General features: G+C 46.6%; 1 protein-coding gene across 5 annotated transcripts in view; it reads right to left on the bottom strand.

The window, feature by feature from the left end:
- The window catches only part of NRP2 (neuropilin 2), a 119,840-nt gene that overhangs the window by 17,342 nt on the left and 74,602 nt on the right, over positions 1-27,896 (bottom strand). For 2 of the 5 annotated variants that reach the window (XM_005676407.3, XM_005676412.3), the window contains exons 13-15: positions 18,290-18,552; positions 16,654-16,750; positions 15,527-15,547 (exon numbers count right to left, since the gene is read on the bottom strand). In XM_005676407.3, the coding sequence (XP_005676464.1) occupies positions 15,527-15,547; positions 16,654-16,750; positions 18,290-18,552 (381 nt within the window). Of the gene's footprint in view, positions 1-2,189; positions 5,694-15,511; positions 15,548-16,653; positions 16,751-18,289; positions 18,553-27,896 lie in introns of those variants that run through there. The other 3 variants (XM_005676409.3, XM_005676410.3, XM_005676406.3) reach the window with 3 other exon arrangements.

Raw genomic sequence — 27,896 nt, forward strand, 5'->3', positions numbered from 1 at the left:
GCTGCAAGAGCCCCAGTGATGTGCACAAAGAGAAAACAAGCCGCACCTACAGATCTGCAGTTTGGCTCAGATGCGGAGATCACAAAGCGGACAAATTAAAACTTAAAAATGAAGCTCTTTTCATCAGAGACGATAGAAAGGCCAACAACGTTTGTGCCAAACAACTGCACAGTCTGTGAAGAGAGGTGATGAAAACAGACCCAGGGCCATAGTCGACTGGCCGGGCTGCGGGTATCTGGGCTAGGAGGGCTTCAACCGCAAGAATGCACATTTAAACCATCATAAAGGGCCAGGTAGGAGCCAAGACAGACCCTACTAGGCCTTGACATCTGGTGTTTATGATCCATGGAAATACAATTTCTGTAACATTTATGCTTGGGTTAGGTCTGAAATACCATACTGATAACAGTGCTGTGTTTGACGCCTAAGATCAGAATCGTAACAGTCTCTGCTCTTTTGGGGAAGAGAAAGAATGTGTATAGAATAAACCTTGGGATCAGAACCAAGGCAGGAAAAGCAATGATGAAATTCTCAAAGGTGGCTGCAAAAACAGTAATGCTAATTAAGCATACACGATGGCTAATTTAATTCACTGGCAAATCTGGTCCCAGGCCAGCTTATGAAAATGTTGACTGAGCCTGACTCTTTGTTGGAAATAAATGCTTCTGAGATGCTTTCATTTTCATCCTTTGCTAATAGCAGCAAATGGCTTTAAGGATAGCCAACTGCTATGTGGACAAAATGGGTCATGATGCTCGTCGTTAGAGGAAAAAACAAGGCTCTCCTCATGGACATTCAACTCTGTTCTCCTGCAGAGGACAGACAGTGACATCTCTAGTGAGCCAGCTGTAGCGACTGCAGATCTGAAAACCCAGAAGCCTGTTTTCTTTAGCACTACTTGGGCAGGTTGATAGCTGTAAAAAGCAATTCTTCCTGTCTCTAGCTTTAGAAAGGAAGAAAAGCAGGATCTTGGCAGAAATAGGCTCTTTTGGACCTGCTCCTTTCCTTGGGGGCCATTAGAAATGTTCTCAGAATCTGAGGAAGGGTTTGGGGTTGATACTTTTAATAGACTCCACAAATATAGGGGGGTGGAAAATTCTTCCATCATCACTTTTGACCACCATTTAGAAACACTGAATTGCTGTGAGGCTGTCTTTCCTATATCTTTTTTTTTCCGTTCCCCTAATAACTCTCTGATAAAATATTTTACATAACTCTGTCACTAAATATGGCCTTCCACAATGGCTCAGTGGGTAAAGAATCTGCCTGCAGTGTAGAAGACACAGGTTCGATCCCTGGGTCAGGAAGATCCCCTGGAGATGGGAATGGCAACCCACTCCAGCATTCTTGCCTGGAAAATCCCACAGACAGAGAAGCCCGGTGGGCAACAGTCCATGGGATGCAGTTGCAAAGAGTCGGACACGACTGAGCACACAAACTCATAGTCATAATTCATGTTTCTAAATACTCAATAAAGAGAACCAAATACTCATCAAATACTTATGAAAAGATCTGACTCTTCAAGTAAGTTTCCCCAAGTTCCTCTCCTCAAAATTTTTATAGAATATTCCTTTTATAAAATGTTCCACCATGATATTTCCAGGTTCCCAGTAATCATATAATTATCTTCATTAGTTGCTCCCAAGTCTGGAATATCTTTGAGCCTTGAACATACTGTAAGTTTCCGTTTGGTCTGGGAAAGTGCTCATAAATTGGAGATCGACGTCCCCGTGGAAGTAATAATTTGGTAGGTAAGGGGTAAGATGTTGCCACTTCTTCTCCAAAGGAAACTATCTGTCTCTGCAGAGCTGAGAACATGATTCAGCTTTGCTGGTCCCAGCCCCTGGGGCCTTTTGAAAGTAGAGTCCCAGCTCCAGGGATTTGCCATCAAGAGAAATTTTGTGGAATCACATGGAGTAATTTAGCACTTAGCAACTTTTGCAAAATCCCACACCAATCATAAAAGCTGGCTCAGCTGCACAAATTGGATAAAACTCCTAACAAGCAGTAGTAATAAAAATAAAAGAAGGAGATGTTGGCATTCAGCTTCAAGGAGAAAACCCACCTATTTCCCACAGAAATGCCCTCTAGCTCAGAAGGTGATGTATAAACTTTGCAAACATCAGTTTGTTCAAAGCCTACACCTGAACTTTGTTCTCATAAGCCACGGTGATAAAAAAAAACAGATGTTTGTATAAAAATATCATCATTTTATTACATTCCACACAATACATTTTCAAATAGTTTTCAACGTCCACAAGGTATTTTGACACACAGGCAACTGAGCAATGCAAGAGATGTCACAGTTATAGGGCAAAGGGGATAAGAATAGGAAGTAAAAATCTTTAAGTTTTCTTGTTTTGCTATTGTTCTTTGGTAATTTTCGATAATTTAGGTGTTTACTTGCCTGCTAGCTTCATTTTTAAAGACGCAGTCTTCTTAAAGATGGGGTATCAACCTCAGAAATATTACTGCATTTCCTATCCTATTCTGGCTTTAATCCCAATAATGTGGGACAGGGGAAAAGATAATTTACTTTCAGCATTCTGTTTTGTCAATGGCAATGCTATGATCCTGTTTTTCTTTCTTCTGCCTTCACAGGCAAGTAAGGGATAGCAATTGCTAGCATAATACCAAGAAAGGGATTTTTTTTCACCCCCAGAGATAAGGGTTTCCCTCCTGGAACTGTTAACATGAAAGCTCTACTAAGGCAAAAACTTTACCAGCCCAAGCTAGACCTTCCTTTCATTCTTTTTTTTTTTTAAATAGTTGCTATCACCACTTTGTCTTCTGAGAAGCAACTCTAAACATGCATGCATGCATTCACCTGTCCAGTCTATTATTTTTTTAGAAGAAAGGGACCCTTCCCTTCCTCCATGAAATACAGAATTTTGCTTTTTAAAGCTGCAAGGCATGACATTACAGAAGAGCTGCCCTTTTAGCATAGTACCTGGATAATACTATGAAAGTTGCTGGGGCTGAGAGAGTGGAGAGAGACACAGAGAGAGAGAGAGAGACAGAGAGAGATGTGATATCCCCAGCTGAAGTGCATTATGGGATTCACAGAGATTTGAGCAGTCTCATGAGCAGTCTCATATTCCCAATGACAGCATGTACATAAAGACGACGCCACCACGGGGCATCAGATAAAGATACAGCAAATTCACAAAGTTGTTGTCATCTTCTTTTAGAGAAGGGAAATCCTCATGGGTGTACGGTAACTCAGTTGCTACACTGGCCGGACTTCCCAGGTGTAATTTCCCGACACCATGCTTCCATGGGGTGCCTATAGGGATGTCAATCATTTCAAGGAAACGCCTGGCCCCAGACACATCACTGGATACAGACACCTGAGATAAAAAGCCCTCAGTGATGGGCATGAAAGTCATCGTAAGGTATCCATGGTATCCTGCCACCCCTCCTCTCTCTCCCCCTCTTTCTTTCTCCATCTTCAGCTGGGGTAAGACACTTCTTGAAATCTCAAGGTAGCTCATGCTCTAGCCTTTCATCTTCTTTTCTTGGCAGGGCTGCTGTGGTTGAGACAGACTAGCTCTTTGAAACAGAGTAAGAGTGGGAGAGCACCATTCTTTCAGGAGGATGAAACAAACCAGATGCGAAAGTTGAGTGTGCGTTTGTTGGAGGGACCTATGTGAATATTCCAAAAGAATGCTAAGTCTCTCTCCCACAAGCAGCTAAAAAAATCATTAGTATTTTGTTCTCAGAAGGTACCTGCAGGCTTTCAGCCCAGGCAACCATCTTTGGAGAGAATCTTACACTTCCCCAGTGGATTCCTAGCAGGAAGGTGAGAAATAAACACCCCCAAGCCTAAGCCCCAGTACACTGAGAATCTTATTAAAATATGCATTTTCTATCAATGAAATTGGCTTCATTATTGAATCTATCCTTCGTACAATATCATTAGGCAATTTATCTCTAACATCCCTCTCCCTGCGTTGCTCAGAGAGGACAAATGGGCAGCAACGGATTTATCTTCCTTATACCTTCTCCTGACGAAGCAGTAACATCTGGAAATGCAGGCCAGCCTATGAGGGTGTATTTACCAGATGCCATGAATGCTTTAAGGGGTAGCACATCAGTACATTTAAACAAATGGTAACTTTTTATTCTCTCATAATATTCAAATAAATCAGGGAACAGCCTTGTATTTTAGTGGCTATAGATTCAGGCACACATTAACACAATGAAAGGAAAGCAAATGACCCCCTTTCCCCCATATTTTACAAATGCTATTAACCATGATCCATATGATACCAAAGAATACACTTTTTAAACCTTCTTACTCCACCCCACCCCGCACTGGGCAGAATGAACCCCCTGGGGTGAGGGTTTTTTTTTTAGACAACATTTCAATCCTTCCTTCTCCACTTCCTCCTGCTCTCAACAGGCTACTGCTTTTCATACATCAGTCTCAGAATGGTTATTCTCTATGACTTATTCCAAGATTGGACTTAACTGATAAAAGCTAAACATTCATTATGAGCTTTTCTTTTATAAGGCAACATGAGACAAATTTGCTTCAGGGCTGGAAGTAAGGGATGGTTCCACAGGCACCCAATGGCTGTTACTGTGTAACTTCAGAGACATCCCAGACGGGACTAGCTAGCAGTCATGTCTGGTCTGAGTGCAGTGGGAGAACCTTCCTCTTGGGTCAGGTGGGCGGGGCCTGGGGACAGGGATGGGAGGGGCCACATTTCTTCTCATGTGGCCTCTAGTTTTAGGTACCTGGAGATGACAATGGTAAGCCAACAGAAATCCAGCCAGAGCTAGATAAGGCAACAAAAAGCTTCAATCTCTTCTCCAAGTAAACAGAACTAGTACAGTATATTATTTTCTGGAACATGTACCCCGGGAGAAGTAACACAAGAGTTAAAGGGGGCCCTCTCTGAATACACTCACACGCTGCCCCCCCCCCCTGCCCCCCAATGAGCCAGTCTCTCTCTCACACCCACGCACACACAGAGCTATTCACAGGCGCAAATGTATACTATGTACAAACACACAGATCCGGGTTTCCCCTCAAGTCTCCTGGCAGACTGCCCACCAGAGAGGAGGGATGGGCTAAGGCAAGGGGAAGAAATAAGGAACCAGTCTCTGGAAGGAAACCAGCTGAGCCGTGAGTTGTGAGGTGCTTAGGGGCGTGTCTCTTCTCGTATTCCCAAGATGCAGCATTGTAGAGTTGGGGTTGGGCGGTTTGGAATCAACAAAAGGAAAACAAACAAAAGAACCCGAGGAGAATGGTCGGGATGGATACGAGCGCACAGGGTTTGGGCCCAGAGACAGAGATGTCTGAGCGTTCACACAGAGACTAGGCGAGGAGGAAAAAGTGCAAAATCGAGGCAACGTGTTTGCAGTCTTTCTTGTTTGATTTGGGTGCGGTCCTTGCTTCGGCCCTCAGCAGTGCGAGCTGCCGTCTTGCTCTAGCTTAATGGTTAGGGTGGGTTCCACGGCCAGAGGGGCCCCGTTGGTGTAGTGGGAGGTTTTGTAGGTGATGGAGTGATCAGTCTTCTTGGCCGCATAGCGGAACCGGTGGTAGTGGAGCACCAGGGCCAGCGCGACGGAGACCAGCACCAGCACCGCACCCCCGGCGGCCATAACGTAATACCAGTAGGCTGGGATGGGCTGCACGGGCACCGTGTCCACTGTGGGCTCGGTCCCCGGTAGGAGGGTGCCCCCTGGTGGAGAGACACAGAAGAGTGTTGCTAGGCTGAGAGCATGCAGACTAATCCAAAAATTAATTAAAAAAAAAAGAAAAGAAACACACACATGCTTTGGAGTGGATAGGGAAGGGGACAGGGGAACAAGATGGTACTGAGTATTTAGGGTGGGCCAAGCACTTTTCAGTGATTGATATTACTTCCTACTTACAACCCTATCAGGTAGGTACTCTCAGACCCATTTTACAGATGAGGAAACAGAGGCTCAGAGAGGTTAAATGAATGGTCATACAGCAAGTAAGTGGTAACTACTGTATTCAACCAAGAACTGTATGATTCCAAAACTCTTTTCTTCTTTCTGTTAAACTACAATACTCTATAATAGGTAGAAGCATTATGATTCTCTCTCTCTCTCTCTCTCACACACACACACACACACACACACACACACACACACACACACACACACACACAGGAAGGCATGCAAGTGATGTTAAAATGACTTCTGGGATTCCATAGGACTGATTCTCCGAATGGGTGGAAATAACAATATTTGGTCAGGCTGGCCAGCATTCTCAAACAATGTATTAATTAGGCTGGCTAGACTTGAAGGGGAATTCCACTTTGGTTTGCCAAGGCTTCCATGCCCACTGAAATCAGCCTGGTCTTGTCTAAACAGGTCAATTACCACTGTCAAGCAGTGACTAACACATCTTCATTTTTTAATTGAATAGAGGATTTAAAAAGCGGATTGGAAGGATGTTGCAACCAAAAAATGTGGATGCAAAATGATCGTAGGTATGTGAGAGAGACAGTGAATAAGTGAGAGCAGAGGGAGGGAGAACATTCTAATCATGGAAAAGACAGAGGATGGAAGAGAAGCTAGCAGAGGATTTACAAGGCAACCACATTCACTGGCCAGCCTCTGGTTGCCATGGAGATGATGTCGTAGATTTAAGCCCAGGGTAACTCTGGGGAAAGACTGGCTGGAGTCCCATTTAATGCAAAACAGTGCTACAACTCGATTCTCCCAACGATTTACATCAAATGAGAATCTGGCCCAAATGGGACTAGGAGCTTTTGAGCTTGCCAAAACCAGACATGATCTTTACTTCTGAAAAATGATGTATGCTTAACCTATGAAAAATTCCTCCCTAGCTGCTTACATCAAGTAGAGGTGGCCAGAAAGATGTGTGCTCTCTATCCGTGGAATATCCCAGGTGGGAGCCACAGTGGTGGGAAGGAGATGCTGCTGCCTTCTCCTCGTACCGTTGGTCCTACCCTGTGGGTGCATCTCTGCTCAAGACGCAGACAAGGCTCATTGATATTTTCATGCCTCCCTCACAAGACGTGGAGCTCCTCAAGCAGAAGCACTTGCTCTCATCCCTGGTTTCTACCTCAGGGTATGTATGCACCAAGAAGGCTCTCCGTAAACGCCTGTGATTAAAAGACCGAACTGAGGTGAAGACTCCTATTTCTGAGTCAGTGTTTGCCGACTCCTGCAGCCTGAACCCCGGAGCACCTCTCTTTGATTTGGGAGATAGCTGAGGGGTGAATCAGATCTTCTGAGGCCTTCTCAGAAGTGTTAGAAAAATGAGAGCATCTTTCTTGGAATATCTTTCAGAGCCTGTTCACTTTCCCAGCTCTTAATTACTGACTCCTCTAGTTTTAGGGAATCCCCTTGTGCTAGGGTACAGGGTTCGCTGGTGTCCCTGAGCCCATCGGAAGTGCCACAGGGTTGGGAGGAGCTATGACAAGAATGTGTCACCAGCACACACCCTGGCAGCTGTGGCCACCGCCCCTGGGGTGGAAAGGACCCCAGAACCCCAGGGTCACCACCACGCCCCTTTGACACTGTCTTATTCCTTAGCACCTCCTCTATTTGTGTTCACTCCCGGACCATTTCCGCCTTTTAACACTTTGATTACTGTAGCTGAGAAAGCTCCCTCCCTCCAGCCCTCCTTCCCTCCTTCCCTCCCTCCCTCCCTCCCTCCCTCTTTTTGTGACTGTATTGAAAATTAGGCACAGAAACAGAAAGGGAAAGCAAGGCACTAAACACAGCTCCTTGAAGTGGCCAGCTCGTGAGTCGCAGGGACGTGGTGTCAACTCATTATGCAGGTCACCAAGAGGATCTGCTGCCTGGCAACCATCCTGCTGCTGGCTTTTCATGTGGGCTCAGAAGAACGCACGAGAAACAACAAAGTGTGCAGAGATGGACTCCAGGTTCCTCCGGGCCACCTGCCTCTCCCCAAAGGGTGTCCTCGGGTCTGCCTCTGACTTCCATCTGGCTCCACAGTGAGACCCACCCTCTAATGAGGCCGCAGCTCAGCCACGAGGGGAAAGGAAGGGGGTATGCCCACAGGGATGAAATCCCGCTCTGAAGCGCCTGACCAGAACCCCAAAGCAGAAGCACTCACTTTTGTCAAAAGCGTGAAACAGTCACAACTGCTCTCGTCCCCACCGTCACCACACAGTCTCACTTCAAAAAGCTGCTTTCCTTCAGCCACAATGCTGGTTCTCAACACTAAATACACTGCCTCATCTCCCACCCCCAGGGCTCAACACGCTGGGGCTGAGGCCTTCTTCACTTGACTCCCGAAATATTGCTTATGATAGCCACAAAGCTGGGGCACGGTGGGGAGGATCTAGGGGACAGTAGAGAACCCACCTGCCAAAGATAGAGACAGAAGAGACTCAGGTTCAATCCCTGGGTCGGGAAGATCCCCTGGAGGAGGGAATAGCAACCCACTCCAGTATTCTTGCCTGGAGAATCCCAATGGACAGAGGAGCTTGGTGAACAGTCCATGGAAGTTGCATAGAGTCAGACATGACTGCAGCGACTGAACACTGGAGAAGAAGTCACGTTATGTGGGTTACAGATTCAGAATCAGAGCTAGATCCCCGGCCTCAGGTTCTGCTCTGCTCTGGAAGACAAACTCCACTTTCTCATAAAACCTTCCTCCCATTTCCTGCTAATACTCCCCTCCCCAGAAATGATCACCATGGAGAGAATTGTAGTGACAGAAGCCATTTGGTGGACGACATCATATTGGCTCCTTAAACATTCTCCCTGGACATGTGTTTGGAGAAATGAGAAAATATACTATGTGAATTTGTGTTTTTAATGTTAAGGCAGTCAGAAAAGAGAGGATACAGCTAACAGGCCTCCTCTCATCCCCCTCAGGCAATTTTTGATGACCTGCAGTTGGGGCCAGAGTTTCTTAGGATCTTCTCCAGCTAAAGAGACTCAACTCCCACAGGCTGCTGCTTTAGAATTTGGCTCTGAGGCAGTCTTCAAGGGCTGTATGCTAATGAGGCTGTGGTCTGCCAGCCAGAGAAAAGGAAGGTCAATAGGGCTTAAGTCCTTTTCCAGAGCACCTTCCTAGATAAGGGCAGCAATCCCAGGAATGTTGGATGGATGGATGAATAGATGGGGTACAGGGATGGAGGGTGGCTAGATGAATGAGTGGACAGCTGAATGGAGGAATGCATGTCGGACCAACATTCAGACTTCCTTGAAAAAACCTTGATGACCTAATGGTACTTCACAGAATAGTTATTCTTGGAAAGTGTTAGATTCTGTTACCTCATACCATGCCTCTACATTAAAATGCAAAAAGGTGCCCCCTTTGGGCAGATGCTGGTAAGTGGCTGTATTTTAGCCCCACTTGCCCCCTCAGCCATATGAGATGCCCAGGCCATTGTGTCACAACTCAGGAGCTGGAGACATGTCCCCCAGGATGGGAGAAAAAAACACAGGTGACTTCAACTTTGTCCAACACTGGTGATGTGCTCACCTGAAGAGTCCCTTTGATTGTTCAAACTTCCCCCATGTACTCACAGACTTTGATTTCCCCCCAACTGAAAGATGCTCTCAATGTCTGTTCTATTTTTCATGAATTTCTACCTTCTAATTCTGTATACGGTTTTCTCATCGTGTAAGATAATGAGAAACAGAAATTTAAATAGTCAATAACTCCAAGTGTATTTGCAAGGTTGAGTAGACTTCCACCTGTAAAAGTTCTGAGCCCCCTGGAGAAAGGGGTGGTGTGAAGGTGGAGAATTTAAATTCTGAGAAACAATAGATTCTAAGAAGTCCTGCACGGGAGGATAATACACTTGATCTTAGCCAAAAGGCTGAGAAGCGATATGGGAGTATAAAAAAAAAAATTACACAGTAGGTAGGTTCTTTCCATTCCTGTTGTGCAAACAGGGTTACTGAATTAATAAGCAACTGAGAAATGTGAGCATAACTACCGCTCTAATGAGTGGAGACTTCCTGGGTGCCAGGTGTTGGATTACTCATCATCTTTATTCTTCATGACTCTCAGATGGGAAAAGTGGAGAACCTGAGAGGATAAGTGACTTTCTCCTGGTTTTGCCTGGAGGAAAACTGAGGAGGAGGACGGGGGCAGCACAGAGTGGAACCTGAGAGATGGCCCAGAGCTTTCGGAGGAAGCACACACGGCTGGGAAGTGGCGGGGTCAGGACTGGAAGTACGTGGACCAAATCCTCCACCCATGCTGGAACCCAGGGGTCAGAAGACGAAACCTGGCTCTCAGCCTATTTCTGTACATTTTGGAACACAGCCACCCTCATCGCATATGGCTTATGGCTGCCTTTGTGCTTCCCTGGTGGCTCAGACGGTAAAGCATCTGCCTACGATGCGGGAGACCCGGGTTCGATCCCTGGGTCGGGAAGATCCCCTGGAGAAGGAAATGGCATCCCACTCCAGTATCCTTGCCTGGAGAATCCCATGGACTGCAGATCCTGGTAGGCTATAGTCCGTGGGGTTGCAAAGAGTCAGACACGACTGAGCGACTTCACTTTCACTTCACTTTGTGCTACAGGCGCAGTGAGTCCCAGCCACACAGTGTCACAGAGCCCAACATGTTCACTATCTGTCCACCGACAGAAAAAGTGTGCAGACTCTGCTCTAACCACATGGGGTGGAACAGGAAGCAGACCTCTCCCTTTCTGCTTCTTTCTTCTGTCTGAACCTGTCTGCGGATTGTCTCAGTCAAATTCTCACTGAATCACCAAAAAGCGAAAACATCTCCTGCAGCTAAGTTTATGAAATGTCCTCCAGACCTGGAGGAGTCACCCAGGTTTCCAAGAGAAATGTTTTGAAAGATACCTAGTGTACGTAAATCATTTCTCTCGGAGAGGGAGAAAAGGTTCACTGCAAATCAGAACTGTTTCAGGCCTGGCCTGTCTGCAGTCTCGCATGTGTAGGTTGAAAACGAAGAGCTGGAGAAGGGGCATTTCAGTTAAAACATTTATTTAATTTGTGAGATTAAACAAACAAAAGACAAAGCTAGCTTCTCTAGAGAAGTTTATAGAAGAGGGTCGAAGAACGCAGTCACGCCCACAGATCTGTTTGGAAGAATGTAGAAGTATACAATCTCCCTGCGAAATGACTCTTCATTTGCCTTGCACTCAGTGTGAGTGTGAGAGTGTGTGTGTGTGTGTGTGTGTGTGTGTGTGTGTGTTGGGGGGGGCGGTCAGTGGGAGATTTCCACTCAGTTAGTAGGAAAGCTGCTGCCTGCCCCCCACCCCACACCTGTCTAAGACACCCCTAAACCCAGATCCGTGGCTGCCTGAAGTCTGAACACTTGTCCTCTCTTTGGTAGCACTTAGATTACTTCTTTTAAATTAAGTCTTGTCCTTTCTGTTCCTGGAGAGAGGAAAAGTCAGTGAAAAAAATTTTTTTCTCCTTAGAGAAACTGACGTTGGTGGCAGTTTAGATGAATGGTAAACTTGCAGGGCGATGTGTCAGGCCTCTGCGGCTCGAACTTCACAAAGGATGCCTTGGCGTCCCCTTGGGCAGCAACAGCAGCCGGGCAGTTAGTGGTTCACACGCATCTCATCTCCAGGCTCCCCGGCTGAGCAACACCTAGCTCTGATCTGGCAGCTGGGGACCTCAGGGGGAGGGGGCCAAGGAGAAGGAGTCACACCCTACAGCTGCCTATCTGGAGCCCTGGCAGGGGTTGGGAATACTTCTCTGCCTTTCATCAGAGGATTACGGCGAGAATGCCATTTAACCCTCACTGCGTCTTGCAAGTGCTTCTAGTCAAGAGAGCTGTGGGAGAAAGGGATGCCAGAGAAAGGGGAATTTGAGGCTCATCCCAGGTCTTGTGCCCTGGCATGGGGGGATTACACTGGGGAGCAAAGTCTCAGGGAGGCAGCCGACTGGCAGATCAACCGGGGATAAGGGCAGGGATGGAAAGATGGGGAAGAGACATGGCAGAGATGGACCAGTTGGTAGGAAATAAACAGACCTGAAAACCTGAGACACAGGGTCAAACCCTAGGCATCTGTCACTGCCCCAAATGGGTCCCCTCTATGCCCAGGAGACAGCCCGTGCTGTCCTTTCTCCTAGCTTTACCTGGATGAAAACTGCAGAGGACTGAACGAAGAGAGGCCCAAGAGACTGTGCCAGCAGCCCTCAGAGCTGGTCTGAGACGTAAAACCCACACTCACAGCTGTGAGCAGGAGCTACTGATGTTCCTCTTAGCAGCCATCAGTGGTTGACGCAGTGCTTTCGCATCCTTCACTCTCACTACCACCCGTGCCTGGGACTCCCACGGGTCTCTCTGCTCCCGCTTTGTTCAAAGCCCACAGCCTCTAACATGAACAAGAGCTCTTGCTTCCACTGCAACCTGCTAAAAATAACTACCTGGTAAACAACTGCAGAACTCAGATTATGGGCTTTATATATTTTTACTGGCTTATTATTTTTACTTGTATTGAAAATAGAAAGCATTGGTTAAGAAAAAATAATCCATCACCTTAATTACACCACTTTTCAGTTCTCCACGTCCCCCCACCAGCCCCCAACCTGCACCCCCGCCCCCGCTGCTTTACACACAGTTTTCCACTTGTTAAAGCTCAAATTCTAGAAAAAGATACATGATGGCACTATGTCTATAGCCACTGCTTAAAAAAAAAAAAAGAAAAGCACACCCAGGCTACATTGTTTAGAACAACAGCAAGAAAGCCTTTTTAAACACCACAATGGCAACCCACTCCAGTGTTCTTGCCTGGAGAATCCTAGGGACGGGGGAGCCTGGTGGACTGCCGCCTATGGGGTCGCACAGAGTCGGACAGAACTGAAGCGACTTAGCAGCAGCAGGCAACACAGCTTATTCATTCCATCTCCTCCTTGTCCCCTCTCTACATGGCTCTCTTTTTCAGTGTGGCTTGTTTCTCTTCACTACTGACTCATATCCTGATTCACAATCAAAGCATATACACCAAGCAGAAAACACAAGGTGATTCGAATAAAAAGAAAATGTTCCATGGCAAGAGATGAGTAAGAGGCAGAAAATGAAAGACACTTCAGAATATAAAAGATCAAGACTATCCAATAAGCCTCAGTCCAGAAGCCACTTTTGTTGCATTGCCTTAAAGGTTTACCTAGCACACACTGGTCTCTCATAAAGAATGAGATTGCTTCTGTCCCATGGTAAATTTATAATGGAAAAGAAAAACAATCTACATTCAAAAAAAAAACCACCCATACTAACAATATACGCCTGTTGTTAATCGGGTTTCACCATCAGCTTTCCATACCCTGCTTGCCCAAACCTGATTTCTCTGTTTCTCTAGTTGAGTGAACAGCCTGGTTTAACTCCTAAGGCATTCACTCTCCCACCAAGAGAAGGCTGCCACCGCCCTGACCCGGAGAGGTCAGCAGGTTAGGTAAAGCGAATGTCCTCTTTCCTCTCCCAAATGGAAGGCTTCGCTCAAGACAAAACCCAGAGGTGTCTACTGAAGTTAGAGGGGCTTCAGCCCAATAGAAGCCTCCCTGGCCCTGGGTTCATCTGGCTACCAAGTCAGAGTTCCACGTAAAACTTGCCGACGCGATCGACACTGTCCGTTCTCAATTCCCATTCTGCCCTTGACTCCTGAGCCAAGTCTCTGGAGTTTGGTTGCCTCTTTCCAAAGATGCTTGTTATTCCCCAAGACCACAGCCGTGGGCCAATCCATGCCACTCAAGGGCTGCCTGTGCTTAAGCCCCAAACCAGCCCATCGGAAGCACACTGGAAGTTCTTACCTTGGAGTCCCTAAGCCCTGTGTTTATTTTGGCTAAATGAGCACTGCAGCTCTGAGGCTATTTTATTTATACATATATTTTACAAGAGAACATGACTGGCCTGCGAAGCCTCCTGGTAAATACAGCCTCGGCGACAGCACGTGTGCCCTAGTTTGTTTATTCATTTACAGAAGCAAAGCACTTAGCCACTGAACTTGTCAGTCATGGACCCAGACATCTATGTTCACACAGCAGGGTGTCTGCCGTGGGGGCTGAAGGCCCTAACCAGCCTTTTCTGGGAGCTTTGAGTCTCGACAATCAAAGTCACGTGAAACAACATAAGCAAGTTTACTTCCCCCAGCATTAACGTTACCTTGGGTCCCGAAAGTTAGAACTTGAATTCAACTGTTATCCAAGCCGTTCAGTTTTGATCTCAGATTTCCTTCCGATACTTTTAGATTCACGTTAACAGAAAATCTCACACCCAAGGAGGACGAACACATGCACAGGAATACTCTTAATTCTTGAAAAATGTGCAATGGGGAGTGGGGGTGGGGCTCAGGGAGGCCAGGAAGGGTGAGGAAGAAAGAAACGATATCCTAGATAGGTTTCCCAGCCCCCATCTCCCTCATCTACCGTCTTAGTGCTGTGGGTGATGAGTGGCAAATTGGGCGAGATGATTTGAAGTCAGAGAGCACATCTAGGTGGCAAACCAGGAATCCATCTTTGTCCAGCCAGGAGCTGGACAGATTAATGAGAGTGAAGATAACGAGTCTAGACTTCAGATATAAAAATGACTTCCCTTATCTCTGAAATGCTGTCACCTGTGGGGTTAAGGCCAGCCAATATAAACAGGGCACAGAAACCCTCGGGATTGTTTGCATAAACTAGGTTCTGTTATTAGGTGTGGGTGAGTGTCTCTGAGTGTGCTTATACACCCGGGCCAACTCATGGCAAGCATTTACAGAGCGGTTTCCAAATCCTTAGCACTGGAACCTGGGTGGAAACATTACCAGTGTCAACCAAAGAGGTGAGATGTGAAATACACTGTACTTTAGGACCCCCAAGTTTGGAGGTTAGTTTTCTCTCCTGGGATAAGGCAGGCATCCCACATTCCTCTCTCTTTGCTCTGTTCTCTATTTACTTTATTAGGGATAAAATGTCGCTTTCTATTTTTCAGTCCTGTATTTCAAGTGTTCTAATTCCAGGCACCAAAATGAGCCTCATTCTTCCCTTAACCAGACACCATCTCCAGATTTCTGCAACCTTCTCCACTTAGGACCGTCATCCCTCATGTCTTTCCCCTAACTTTCTTCCCTCACACAGCTGTGTACCTCGCTGAGGGTTAATTGAGACTGCTGCCTTGGTGCCCTGTGACTGGAAAGAAACCATCTTTGGTTGAAAATAAATCATTGCCACCTCATTTCACTTTTAATTTACTACTGACTTTTTTTCTTTTTTTTTGGTTCAGCCTCCCCACAGTCTCTCTCTTCTCACCACTCATGCATTTTCAGCCTCATTGCTCTCCATTGGACAATGCAAAGCTGAAAGGTTTATCTGTAACCTATTTGTCTCTATTATAGGTTTCTAAACTTTAATTAAACCAGAGACAGCGAGGCTCTCAATTGCCCTTTCCCTGTATCTACAGGTGTTGCTGGCGCCATCTAGCGGTGAGGTGTGGCATCTATTTTTCTCTTGGGAGCTTTGTCAAATCTGGAGGCTTATCGCCTCTGCCAAATTCACATCACATGGGAGGAAGGAACAGGCATGCAGAAATTTAAAAATAACTTTTTTTTACCTTGAAAATTCTCACCTGCAAAAGCTGAGATGGGTTCTGGAAAAAAAAAATTTGAGTTAGATGAGAGGAATACATAAGGTGAACACAGTGTATGATGAAAATGAGTTTCATCAAGCTTTTTCATACTATGCCATGAAAAGTCTCCCATGCCCGCCACAGGCTCTGGGTCTAACACATCGTCGTCATGGGGGCCAGGTGGGAAGAATTCTCAAAGTTGCTTCAGAACAAAAAGTCCTTTATAGAGTAATGGGTCCCTGAAGCATTGTAATCAGTCACTTACCACTGATTACCTTCTCAGAGAAGGGATTAGTTTTAGATGCCGGGGGCCCCGAAAGTTGCCTGAAGGGACTAGGGCGGTCCCAGGTGCTTCTGACCTCATCAGGCACACACACACCCGGGATCCATGTGCCAAGAAAAGCACTTGGTGAGTTATTACACTCACTCTGTGGAGCGAAAGTAGGTCTCCTTCCTTCTCAGGATTTCCTCTTGCTTTTGGGAATGTCCATGGCTCTGATGGGAGGTGGTGCATGGGGTGAACTAGGTGACCTGGCTGCTTAGCACTTCTGTCCAAGGAGGGAGTATCCTTCCTGGGCTGGTCACTTGGCATGCAATGTTTAATCTTATAACTCTGGCATGTTGGGCATTACAGATAGTAACTTCAAAGCAAGATCTGAATTCTTATTTTCCATGCCATAGATCGTCCTGCAATTCATTCAACTGCCTGGGTAATTGTGTTATCACTCCAATATAACATATGTACTATTTCTGCTCACCAGTGAAGGTTTCCATTAAATCCATCAAACCTTTGCAGCATGTAATTCTGACTGGCAGCTGCTCTCGTCCTCTAGCATTTTCTTTGCTAAAAGCTGGAGTCTGATGATGAGGCCTTGGCACCCTGAATCTTCATATATTAAGTGCATGTCTTTTTCTGAATGGGAGCAGGGGGATAGGATTCCACCTTATCTGACACCTCTCCCATCCTGACCGCAGCCTAAGCTCTAACTGAACTCACATCTCGCCTCCTGCATGGACTGGTGCTAACCCACCCACTGGGGGAACAGCTGTGTTTGAAAACGAGGTGCTGCCGCCCCTTGTGGATCCCAGCCCTTGGAGGAGACACGAAGAGACAGATCTTCACGTACCCATGCAGTTCTCCAGCGGGACATCAGTGCTTATCCGAATGTCATCAATGGCAATTTCTCCCGCACGTCCTTTTCCTATAACTCCCTCAAACACAATCTAGAAGCAGGAAGAAAAAGCACCAGGGTTAACTGAGCTTCTTGGTGCAAACAGTGCAAAGATTTCCAATTTTCTGTTAACTGTAGCTTAAAATCTGTGTGTGTGTGAGCGCACGCACACGTGCACACGCACACGTGCCTTACTGCACCTGGTACACATCTGTTGACCACATGGCTCTGGTACTTGAAATCTCAATTTAAAATGAGTTGGTTGAAATCAAATGCATATTTAAGGGGATTAAAAAACACATATATATATATAACTAAGTGGTGGGTATTGTTGTCCAGTAACTAGAATTATTGACTAAAAGGACTACAATCAGAGCATGTTTAAAGGAGGGTTGAAATTTCCCTAGCCATGTTTGATTTTTTTTCTTTTTCTCACAAATCTTTCAAATGCTCAACCCAGGTATTTGGAAACTCAAGAGGACATGAGCAGGTAGGGCTAATGTGAGAAATGCAGTGTACAGGTTTGAATTACCTTGGGGGTAACAGTGTCTTATGGCTCCATTATTACAACTAGCAGGTAAGTGACTTTCCTTCACCACTAGTTTGCTGAGCACCTACTATGTGCCAGGCACCCTGACAGTTACAAACGCTAAGACAAGACCTGGAGAATCTCACCGTCTAGTGGGTGAGACAAAAATACCAACAGGGAGTAGCTCCACAACACACTGAGGTTTCTAAGGAGCAAGGCGGGTGGGTGGGGGACTCAGGCTATTTTGCAAGCGTGAGGGTGACTGCAGGCTGCATGCAAGAGCCTCTCGGCTCAGTGGTCTCGTCAGCCCTCGGTTTCACCCTCCCCAGGTTCTCTCTGCAAACGAGCACACGTCCTCTGGCAAGCTGAGTGAGCAGTTGGCTGCCTCACCAGCCATCTGTTGCTGCCTCTCGTCTGGGGAGGAGCAGGTTAATGCTTTGGCTGGTTCTCAGTCACCTCTTCCACAGTGCCTACTCTACCCAAGTTTCAGCCACAGCTGCGCATCCCCATCTGTGCCTCAGTCTCTTGCTCTGTGAGGGCAGAGATAATAGAATGCAACTCCTGGAGCTGCAGGGTGAGAACGCACTCATTTAGGGATCTCTCTGGTCTGCTGACCACTAAGCACCACAGCCACCTGAACACTTGGGACGGGGGGGAGGCTGTTGCCCTCTCTTCCTCTGAGTCTCAGGGGTTCCCAGGGCCTCTTTTCTCCTGTGTGGAGGGTTTGTTTGTGTTTATTTTCCTGGCTTCTGTGTTCCTTTGTCAGCCTACCTGATAGCAATCTAAAATAAAATGGAGAGAAGAAACATTTGTTGGGGAAGATTTCAGCAGCATAAAAGGCAATAGGAGGAACAAAGAACCAAGTCTGGGTGTAGAGATAGGCACATTCTGAATAACAAATAAGAGTGTCATTTAGTTGCCATGGCAACGGGAGAAACACAATGAAAACAGCGGCGCTTAACCGCGTTCCCTAATGATGAATGGGCACGGCCTTTGAAATATTGAAACGCAGATCACAAGGATCCCCTCGGATCTCCGCACCGTCTCCCGTTGCCACCCCACCTGGTACTCCATGTCGTAGCTGGGCAGAATGATGCGCCCGTGTTTCCACTCGCCGCCCTGGTCCTCGCGGATGACCCAGAGGAGCTTGCTCTCCTGGCTGGCTTCGCGCACTACCTGCAGCGCCACCCCGCGGCCGCCCGTGGCTTGGTACTGGAACTCCATGCACACGGGGCTCCGCGGCAGGTGCACCGGCGGGCTGATGAGCCGCGCGTACTGGCCCTCTCTCCGCCCATCACTCTGCAGCCGCAAGAAGTTCCTGTCATCTGGAGGGGGAAACAAACCCGAACAGAGGTCCCTGGTGAATGCTTGGGAAGGACACCAGCTGGCAGTTGTGGCCCCTCGGGGGGCGGGGGGTAAGCCGGGGCAGAATTTGGGTTGTCCTTTATGAACCTGTTCTCCAGGCTCTGTGTTCCTTTCTTAGGGCTCTGATTCAAATGCTGCATCCCCTTAAGGCCCTTTCTTGAGTCTTTATGTCAAGAAGGTCCCTCCTGCCTATTTTCTCTGCATCCCTTCCTTTGTACCTTTTACATATGGCACCTGGCGCCCTCCGCCTTAGGTCTTGGTTGGCTGTGTTTCCCCTCTAGATTCTGAGAGGCCAAGCCCACATTTTAATCATCATCGGCTTACCCAAAGGGCCAGGGCACTATAATGAGCTGAATAATAAGGGGTGAAGTGACTGCTAGACTACAGGATGGTTCTAGCCAGGTGGTTTATGCGTCAAGCCTTTATCATCTTGGCTGGGCACTGTCCAGCTGGAAGACATTTACAACCTTCTGTCTCCAGCAGTGCTCCTGGACGAAGCCTGGGCTCTAGTAACTGCAGTTCAGAAGCCCAGCATCCTTGTTCAAGCAGAGCAGGGAATGGTGGCTGAATAGGAGTGGGGGATGGTTGGATGGCATCATCGACTCAATGGACATGAGTTTAAGCAAGCTCCAGGAGACGGTGAAGGACAGGGAAGCCTGGCGTGCTGCAGTGCATGGGGTTGAAAAGAGTCAGAAAGTTCTGAGCGACTGAATAATGAACAACAAAGGGGTGATGCAAGGGACCTGAGACCCCACTCCCTTACCTGCCCCACCCAGGGGAGGCCTGAAGGTGGCCTTTCTGAGAGAGTTAGGCAACTACAGCCCCAATAAAACAGGTGTTGTCATCATCACTAACAAAAGCTATGTGTTTAGCAGAGAATATACACACATTGGGAGATGAAGGTCTCACCCATCCAAATGTTTGAAGAATGTGTGTTTTGGCTGATGCACTTTAAAATACTTCAGGTACTCTGTGGGAGGCAGAGTTCCCTGTTGGCAGACCCCATGCCTTGCAGACACAGGTGTGGGGACCTGCACTGGCAAATCCAGTTCATGCAGGAGCATTTCGACCACTTGCACAGAGAACAGGATGGCATTTGAGCAGAAAATCTCACTGTCTCCTTTTGGCCCCGAAACATCTTCTGTTGAACATTTCTGCAAAACAGCAGTGGCCCTCTCGCACCACATGACCAGCACATCAGCCACCTCGGGATCATGTCGATCTGAGATGTGGGCACAGAGCTTTTTTCACTCAGCAGGGACCGGGAACATCTTTGTCAGGGAAGGACGGCAGGGGCTCCAGAGGCCAGGAGCAGCAGGGGACTCCTGGGCCACCCGTGTGCTGCCGTGTGCCTGCCAACATCTTCTTTCTAGTGAGAGCAGGACCTGTGGGCAGTGCTCCCATCAGTGTCCCAGAAACAGCTCCTCCCTCCTCCTGGCCACCTCTCTCCCTCCTCCCCGTCTCCCCTAAGTCCTTTCTGGTTAGGTCCTCTGAGGTCGTTGTTCTGGAAGCTACTCTCTCCTGAGGCCAAATCAGACCAGTTTAAGATGCATAGTCAGGATTCTAGTTTGGGAAACTTTTAACCATCTAGAGGCACATTGGCCTAATACCCCACACCATGGGAGCCCTTCAAGGCCAAAGTTAGCACAGATAAGGAGGCAGCTGTCTACAGCAGAGAATTTCAGTGATGGTGATCTGCTGAGGAGGAGACACTGGTGTCACAACCAGACACTCAAAGAACTGCTAAACCTATGCTTCTCCTATCAGATCTCATTACTACCACTATTAATGATAATAGTTATAAGGCCTATTTGCATACTGCTTTTCAGGTTACAAAGCATGTTGATCTGCCTTTATAATTGAATCATCGCTTAGGTGAGTGGTCTATGATCTTACTTAATAAGATGCAGAAAGGCTGGAAGTAAGGACGTCGAAGAAAGGCTAGTGAGGAGCAAAGCTGGACTTGACTTCAGGTTTCTCTTCCTTTGTGCAGTAGGCCCTTCACTTCAGCTGTGCCCCCGGTAACCTTGTCCCAAGTCCACGTGATCAGTCACATATGATTTAAGGTAAACTGGCTTCTCACTGGGCGCTGTTCCCCTTTCTCCTTTTACCTGTGACTCTCTGCTTCCCCGCCCCCACCCCACCACTTTTGCCAGTTTTCCTCACTACTCTGTGCATTTCAACATTAATGCCTCTCTTCTTGCAACACCTCAAGCATTTACTGACCATACCACTGATTTTACCTGGTTTTTAAAAAGACTGGAGGCCATTTTCATGCATTTCAGCTCCCTGCTTTGTACTGCAATTAAATTGTTTGGTATATGTCTTTTCTATTTCCCTGGTTAGACTATAAGGTCCTGGCCTTACACACAGGAGGGTTAAGAATGCTTCTTCTCCCTGCCCCTAGATAGTGACACATACATATATATGACAAAATTTTCTGTTCCCATGAATGAATGAATGATAAACAGATGCATAAAGAATGTTATGAGATTCTCTATTGGAAACAAGAACAGACCAGGAATCAGCTGGGCTCTGTAATCCCTCAGGTTCATATAATCTCACAATTCCCTCCCATCCTACCAAGCCAACAGCCCTTTTCAAAGGTGAGGTGGTTTTTTTGAGATGTTCTGCTTTTTATTAAGGAATGTTTATACTGAAATATAAGTATGTATAAGTAAAAATGCACAATAGCTTTTGCAAAGAAAATATACCTATAACCGATACGCAGATCTTAAAACAAGGTGACCTGTGGAAGCATCCAGTCCACTGAGCCGCCAGTGACAACCCCCCAAATGCTCCCACGCTCCAGTCATTTCCAAGACTTTACTGCTTCCACCTCATATATAAAGGAAACCAGATTTCAGAGACTTATTATTCAGCCTTCTTCCTTCACAGTTTCACAAATAAGACCCACTGGCTGTCTGAAAATTGCTTGGCAGAAATACTGTCACTTGTGTGAATTTACATTCTTAAGCAGCAGGGGAATCATAGCATAATGGTTAGAATTTAGTCAGTAAAATGTGTGTGGAGGTGTAAAAAGCCGGGCTGGCTGGATTTTCTCCGGGTCTGCTTTATTTACCCATCCTGTTGCTAAAACTTCAGGCACCGTGAGGCCAAAGGTGTCACAGATTGCCTCTCCTGGGGACCTGAACTGGCTCCCTCCCCCTCCCACTTTTCCTCTCTTCTCTTCTCTCTCTCTCTCACAATAAGATGATAATCACTGTGCATGATTTAAAGGACCACTGGAAGACCAGGGAGTTAATGCTGGTGGCGTGCTAAGCACGAGCAGCTGAAGGATCATAACTCAGTGCTGACATCTGAGCTAATCCACTAGTTTGCAGAATCTCTAGACAAGCAGGCCTCTGAATTTCACTTAGTGAAATCACTTGTGCCCCACTTGTCTGTTAAGTGCTACGAGCTCGAGGGAAGAAAGATGATATGTAAATTTAAGGAATTAGCAGCAGACATCAGTCAGAAGGACGCTGAGCTGCAAAACGTCCCTGCCTATCACTGAGAGAGGACTGATTAGAAGCAGGACATCATGAAGGAACGACTTTGGTTAAGAGAAGCTCAGAGAGGAGGAGAGGAAGAGCAGGGGCAAGAGAACTGACGTGAGTTGAGCACCTCGAGGTGCCAGACATCACGCTGGGGGCTTCATCGCCTTCCGTAATCTTCCTGTGAAATAAGTATGATGCTCTCCATTTTTACCAAAAAGGAAACAGAGGCTCAGAGAATTGAAAAGTGTGTCCCAGACCACTCCTAGAGAGGGATGGAAGTAGGATCTGAACCCTCATTGGACCGAGTAAAATCGCCAGAGCCTCACCTCTCATGGGGGCTAGCATCCTAGCTAATCTTTTAAAGGCTCAGTCTTCCCATCTGTGAAATGGATACAATAATAGCAATATTGCATGGGGCTGGGAGGAGGAGGAAATGGAAAGAGCCTTTTAAAGCGCTTTGCATAGGAACAGGGGCAGAGTAGAAGCTCCATAAAAGCTATGATCTTTATTTCAACTACCATCCCTGAACACTCTGCCTCCTGTTATTGTTCAGCCACTAAGTCACGTCTGACTCTTTGTAACCCCATGGACTGCAGTAGGCCAAGCTTCCCTGTCCTTCACCATCTTCTGGAGTTTGCTTAAGCTCATGTCCATTGAGTCAGTGATGCCATCCAACCATCTCATCCTCTGTTGCCCGCTTGTCCTCCTGCCTTCAATCTTTCCCAGCGTCAGGGTCTTTTCCAATAAGTCGGCTTTTTGCATCAAGTGGCCGAAGTATTGGAACTTCAGCTTTGCTGGCTTTTTTCTTCTAGAAAGAAAAAGAGTCCAAAGAGCCCCAATAACCTGGGAAGACCAATCGGAGACTCAAAGGAAGTAAGATTCGGCTCAAGGACAGTAAAGATGTTCTCTGGAATAAGATGGTTCCCGGAAACGTCCTAATCCCAGAAATGGGCCAGCCCCATGCTATACACCAGGCATTGTTGACCACATGTCTTTTGGGTCAATCTACAGTAGACAGCAGAGAAGGCAATGGCACCCCACTCCAATATTCTTGTCTGGAAAATCCCATGGATGGAGGAGCCTGGTAGTAGGAGCTCCTGGAGCCAGGAGCCTGGAGGAGCCTGGTAGGCTGCAGTCCATGGGGTTGCTAAGAGTCAGACACGACTGAGTGACTTCACTTTCCCTTTTCACTTTCATGCACTGGAGAAGGAAACGGCAACCCACTCCAGTGTTCTTGCTTGGAGAATTCCAGGGACGGCGGAGCCTGGTGGGCTGCCGTCTATGGGGTCCCATAGAGTTGGACACGACTGAAGAGACTTAGCAGCAGCAGCAGCACAGCAGACAAAAGAATACATCCTTCTGGAATGAGAGTGGGGCCCCAGAAGACCATTTAGAAGGGGCCAGCCCTGCTGTTCAGAGGAACCACGCTGAAAACATCCCCAGCACAGCTGCCCACCTTTGCTTTAAATTCTCCAAAGCAGGAGTTTCCAAAAGCCATGCTGGCAATGTGTTTTTTTGTTTTTGTTTTTGTTTTGGTGGGGGAGGGAGCACGCAATCCTAACTGTCAGAAACGACTTAAATTCAGTTTTAAGTTTTCCCACTGTCATTTAGACACATGTCATCCTTCTATTCCCCCATGAAGTATAGCCAATTTCCGTCTTCTGACTAAGAAACAAGTTCACTCCTGAAGAATTACGACCCTGGTCTTTGCTTCCTTAGGAAATGTAACCCTGGCCTCTTTGGATGCATACTTTGCTCAGTTCAGAGCTTCAGCTCCTTTAAGTCCCGGCATCCCTGTCTCTGCTGTGACTGAAGCACATGCAGTGTCAATGGAGTCTGCTCTTCTGGAACATTCTACTTTATGGCCTGCCACTGCCAAACACAGAGGAAGTTTTAGCAGACAGTGACTGTTGATGGCTTGATAGAGCCAAGGGTTGGCCTTGCATGGGTGGGCTACTTTACTGATTTGCTTGGACTTTAGGGGAAAAGCCCTTTGGATGGTTAAGAGGTCCTAAAACATGACAACTGACTAAGAACCAGGTCTCCCTGCTAGAGGTTGTCTTCTTCTTTTTTTTTTTTTTTGTAGTTTGATGGCAGTGAGGTCGCCAATGGATGGTTTCCAACAAGAAACAATGCAGAGGAAATACATTCAGTTGCAGAAAGAGAATGAAAGGAAAATGTCCCAGAGATACAACCCCTCTCCTCCTGGACCTGACATACTTGGGGAGCGTTCTGCTAGGTCCCTGACTCAAAACATCTGTTGTTGCCCATGACACAGGGAAAACAATCACAAGGGAATAAATAACAGGAGTTCAAAAGGGCAGAGAGGAAGTGCGGAGGACAAGGTCACTCAGGCATCTTAACCTGATGCTGTCTCTGGGAAGGGTCTCTTGACATTTCACCTGGCGATTTACAACCACATCTGGGTTCAGCTGCCTAAGTGCTGGGTGATCACGTGAACGTTCCTGGCCCAACCGCAACTGGATCAATGGCGCCGACACCTTACCAAACCCTGAAATAAATCACCAGTCTATCCCCCTGGCTATCGCAAAGCCAAACACACCATCTGTCCAACACACACATCTCCTGGCTAGCATCTTGCCCTCCTGCTAGAACAGCCATCTGAAAGACTATTCAGTGCTGCAGGAGATGGAGTCTCTTCATATAGGTCATGCTTAAAACGTGAGTCAGCCCCTCAGCTGGCCTCCCAAGGTCAGCCTATGTCTGCTAAGGTCCTCAAATTAACAACTGGTTAAGGGAAACATTGACTTTGGATGAACTCCATAGAATGTTCTCGAGGTTTACAAGTGACCAGTTTGTGGACATTTGAGGTTTCAGGCTTGGGTTTTGCAGAAAAGTCTATCAGGAGCTGATTTTTTTGGTATGTCAGCTTTTATGAAGGTTTGCAATCGAGACATTCTTTATCACACTGTATCTTCACTGTCAATCTACACACTCGACCAATCATGACTTGCAGAAGATAAGGAAAAGTAGTTTCTCCTCTCTACTGCTGTGATTTCTACAGAGTCAGAGATATTGTCCTCCCTACTTTCCATGAAGAAGGGCCACGATACTTTCCTTTTCCAGTTAATGTTATTCCTTAAATATGGCTTTCTTTTAGCCCAGCTGCTCCTGGTCTTTAATTTTAATCTAGCTTGGTCTAAGCCTGAGAAGTTCCTGTCTCCATATCTGTAGTGGCTGTGTCCCAGCTGAGTCACAGTAACTGCTTTCTGAAGGTAATTCAAGCTAATGGCAATTCCGTGTCCGGACTGTCTGTTGCCAACAGCCCCACCTATGAGGAAGGTCTTTTGAGTTCAGAGAGTTGCTTTTTAATTCAAAGAGTCACTGCTAGCTCACCACCCAAAATGAAGCCCATTGTAAGCAAGTGACTCATCTTTTTAACTGATTCCTTTGTGACCATCTACTGACCATCCCCAGCTACACTTAATCCTCTTTTGTGCATGTCCCACAGTGAATCACAGTCCTGGTCCTCCACGCTCCTGGAGTTTATTCAGCAGCTCAATGTGCCCTCCAGCTGATGGAATAGCCACCATTTGTAAAATCTGAGTATTTCAGAACGTTGTATTCTTGACTTACTTTCACTTGTTTTTGAATCCAGAGTAAAGGTTCTGGTCTCTCAATCTAATAAACATGCAAATGCTAGGTAGCCAGAACTCTGTCCTTTGAGAAAGGTAAACTAGTCCCAATAGCTTTTGCCTGTTTTCTTTATATTACTTCCATGACTTAAAGTTACTGAAGTGAAGTAATTTTGAAGTCATACTTCATCAGGTCAACAAACATATCAAAGAGCACATATGTAGGGCGACCACACACTTGAAGATGCTGAGGCTGACCTGGCATAGCACCTTTGTATCTAGCCTTGTCTCATTCCTGAAGATAATAATAATAAAACAGTTTTTATTACTATACTTGCTGTTACTTAGTATTTACTCTTTTTGATTGAATGGGATAGTTCCGATACTGTCTATGTTACTTGCTGACTTTACTGTGTTACTCACTTAGGTAGAATGACACAGTGACACAAGTACCAGGCACTGAACACTCCCATGAAGGGATCAAAGAGAAGACACATCCCCCTAATTATCTGCCCCTTGATTTACACCAAACCAAGGAGCAGCAGCAGCAGCAGCAGCAGCAGCAGCAGCAAGGACCCTGGACGTTACTCTCGTGTTCATGTCCAAAGGTGCTTGAGCAGCACTGACCAAGACAGCATCCTGTGATGACTGGCGTGTTCTCCATCTGCACCACCCCACACAGTGGGTTCTGAGCCCTTAGAATGTGGCTGGTATGATGGAGGAACTGAAGTTTTATCTGTATGTAATTCTGATTAAAATTAAATTAGCCATAGGTGGCTAGTGGCTACCATATGAAGCAGGGCAGGTCTAGACACACAGGTTCACCACAGCATCTCTTTGCCTTGTTCCTTGCTGAGCTGAATGTGATCATCCTCAAAATTGCACCTAAATTCTGTTTCTGATCAGTACACCTGAGAATGTCTGCAGGAGATACAGTGGCTCCCACTAGGGAAGACATTTCCAGTGTCATTGCAGTTACAGGGCAAAGGCAAAGTGCCTTCTCAGAGAGGGCTTCCCAGGTGGCACTAGTGGTAAAGAACCCACCCAGCCAATGCAGGAGACAAAAGGGACGTGGGTTCAATCCCTGGGTCAGGAAGATCCCCTGGAGGAGGGCACAGCAACCCACTCCAGGAATTTGCAACAGTGTCCCCAGGGGCTACTATGAACATACTCCAGGCTTCTAAGTCACAAGCAAAGAGCTAAAAAAAGAAATTCTGAGTATCTTGAAAGACTATCTTGAAAAACAAAAACAGTGGAATAAAACCAGAGGGTGTCTTGTCAGCCTTAAGCAACTCTTTTCACTAGCCAGAAGAACTGAACTAATTGCTTGCTTAAAAGGAAAAGAAGAAAACATAACAAGAGAAAAGAACGAAATCAGAAAACATCTAAGGAATGTAAGTCGTTTCCACAGACAGTTCTAGTCAAATAGCCTGTTATGATATTTCAGCATGGCTATTTCCTTCTTTCTTTCCTGCCCTCTCCCTCTGCACTTGATGGAGACACCTCCTTTCTCAAGTGTAATTACTTTTGTTTACCTATCTAACAAGGAGATAAAACACACGGCGCACTTAGAGAGTGGTGCGGTCTCCTCTTTGTGGAGGGGTGAAGTGGGCGACACAGTGGCTTTCAGGCTTGACTTAGAAGGTTCCGTGATTTTGAACCCGTCAGCATCTGCCCTGCCCCTAACCAAGCACAGCTGTTTCCTTTCTCCCAACTGCTCCCCTCGGGGCCCCAGTTTTTTTTTTTTTTTTTTTTAAGAAATAGAAGAAGAAGAAGAAAAAAGGACCACCCTGAACAGAAAAGGCTTTCTATCCTCTCCTGCTTAGAATCCAGTGTCATGTTTTGTAAGGAGAAGGACAGTGGGAAATACAGCAAATGATTCTTTAAATCATCAGAGGATGGACAGACAGGCTCTGAAGACAATATTATGATTCGGTTTTCTGGAGGCAGTGTCTAAGGGCTGCTTTCGCAAGCCTCAGGGATTCCTCTGGAAGAGGAAAATTGTTATTTTCTTTCTCAGTTTCTTAAGGGAGAAACAACATTAGATCTAGCAGTTCCTTGTGGCCCTAATTTTCTTTCTGTCCCTAACTAGCCAGCCAAGGTTGGACTGCTGCCCGCTCTTCGAGATTGCTCTGAAAAGCCCTCCCAAACCACAGGGTATAATGAATCAAGCGGAATGAGAGCAAGGATGAGGATCCCCAGGCAGTA

This window comes from Capra hircus, chromosome 2, assembly GCF_001704415.2.
Source record: "Capra hircus breed San Clemente chromosome 2, ASM170441v1, whole genome shotgun sequence".
In the NCBI taxonomy this organism is placed as follows: Eukaryota; Metazoa; Chordata; class Mammalia; order Artiodactyla; family Bovidae; genus Capra; species Capra hircus.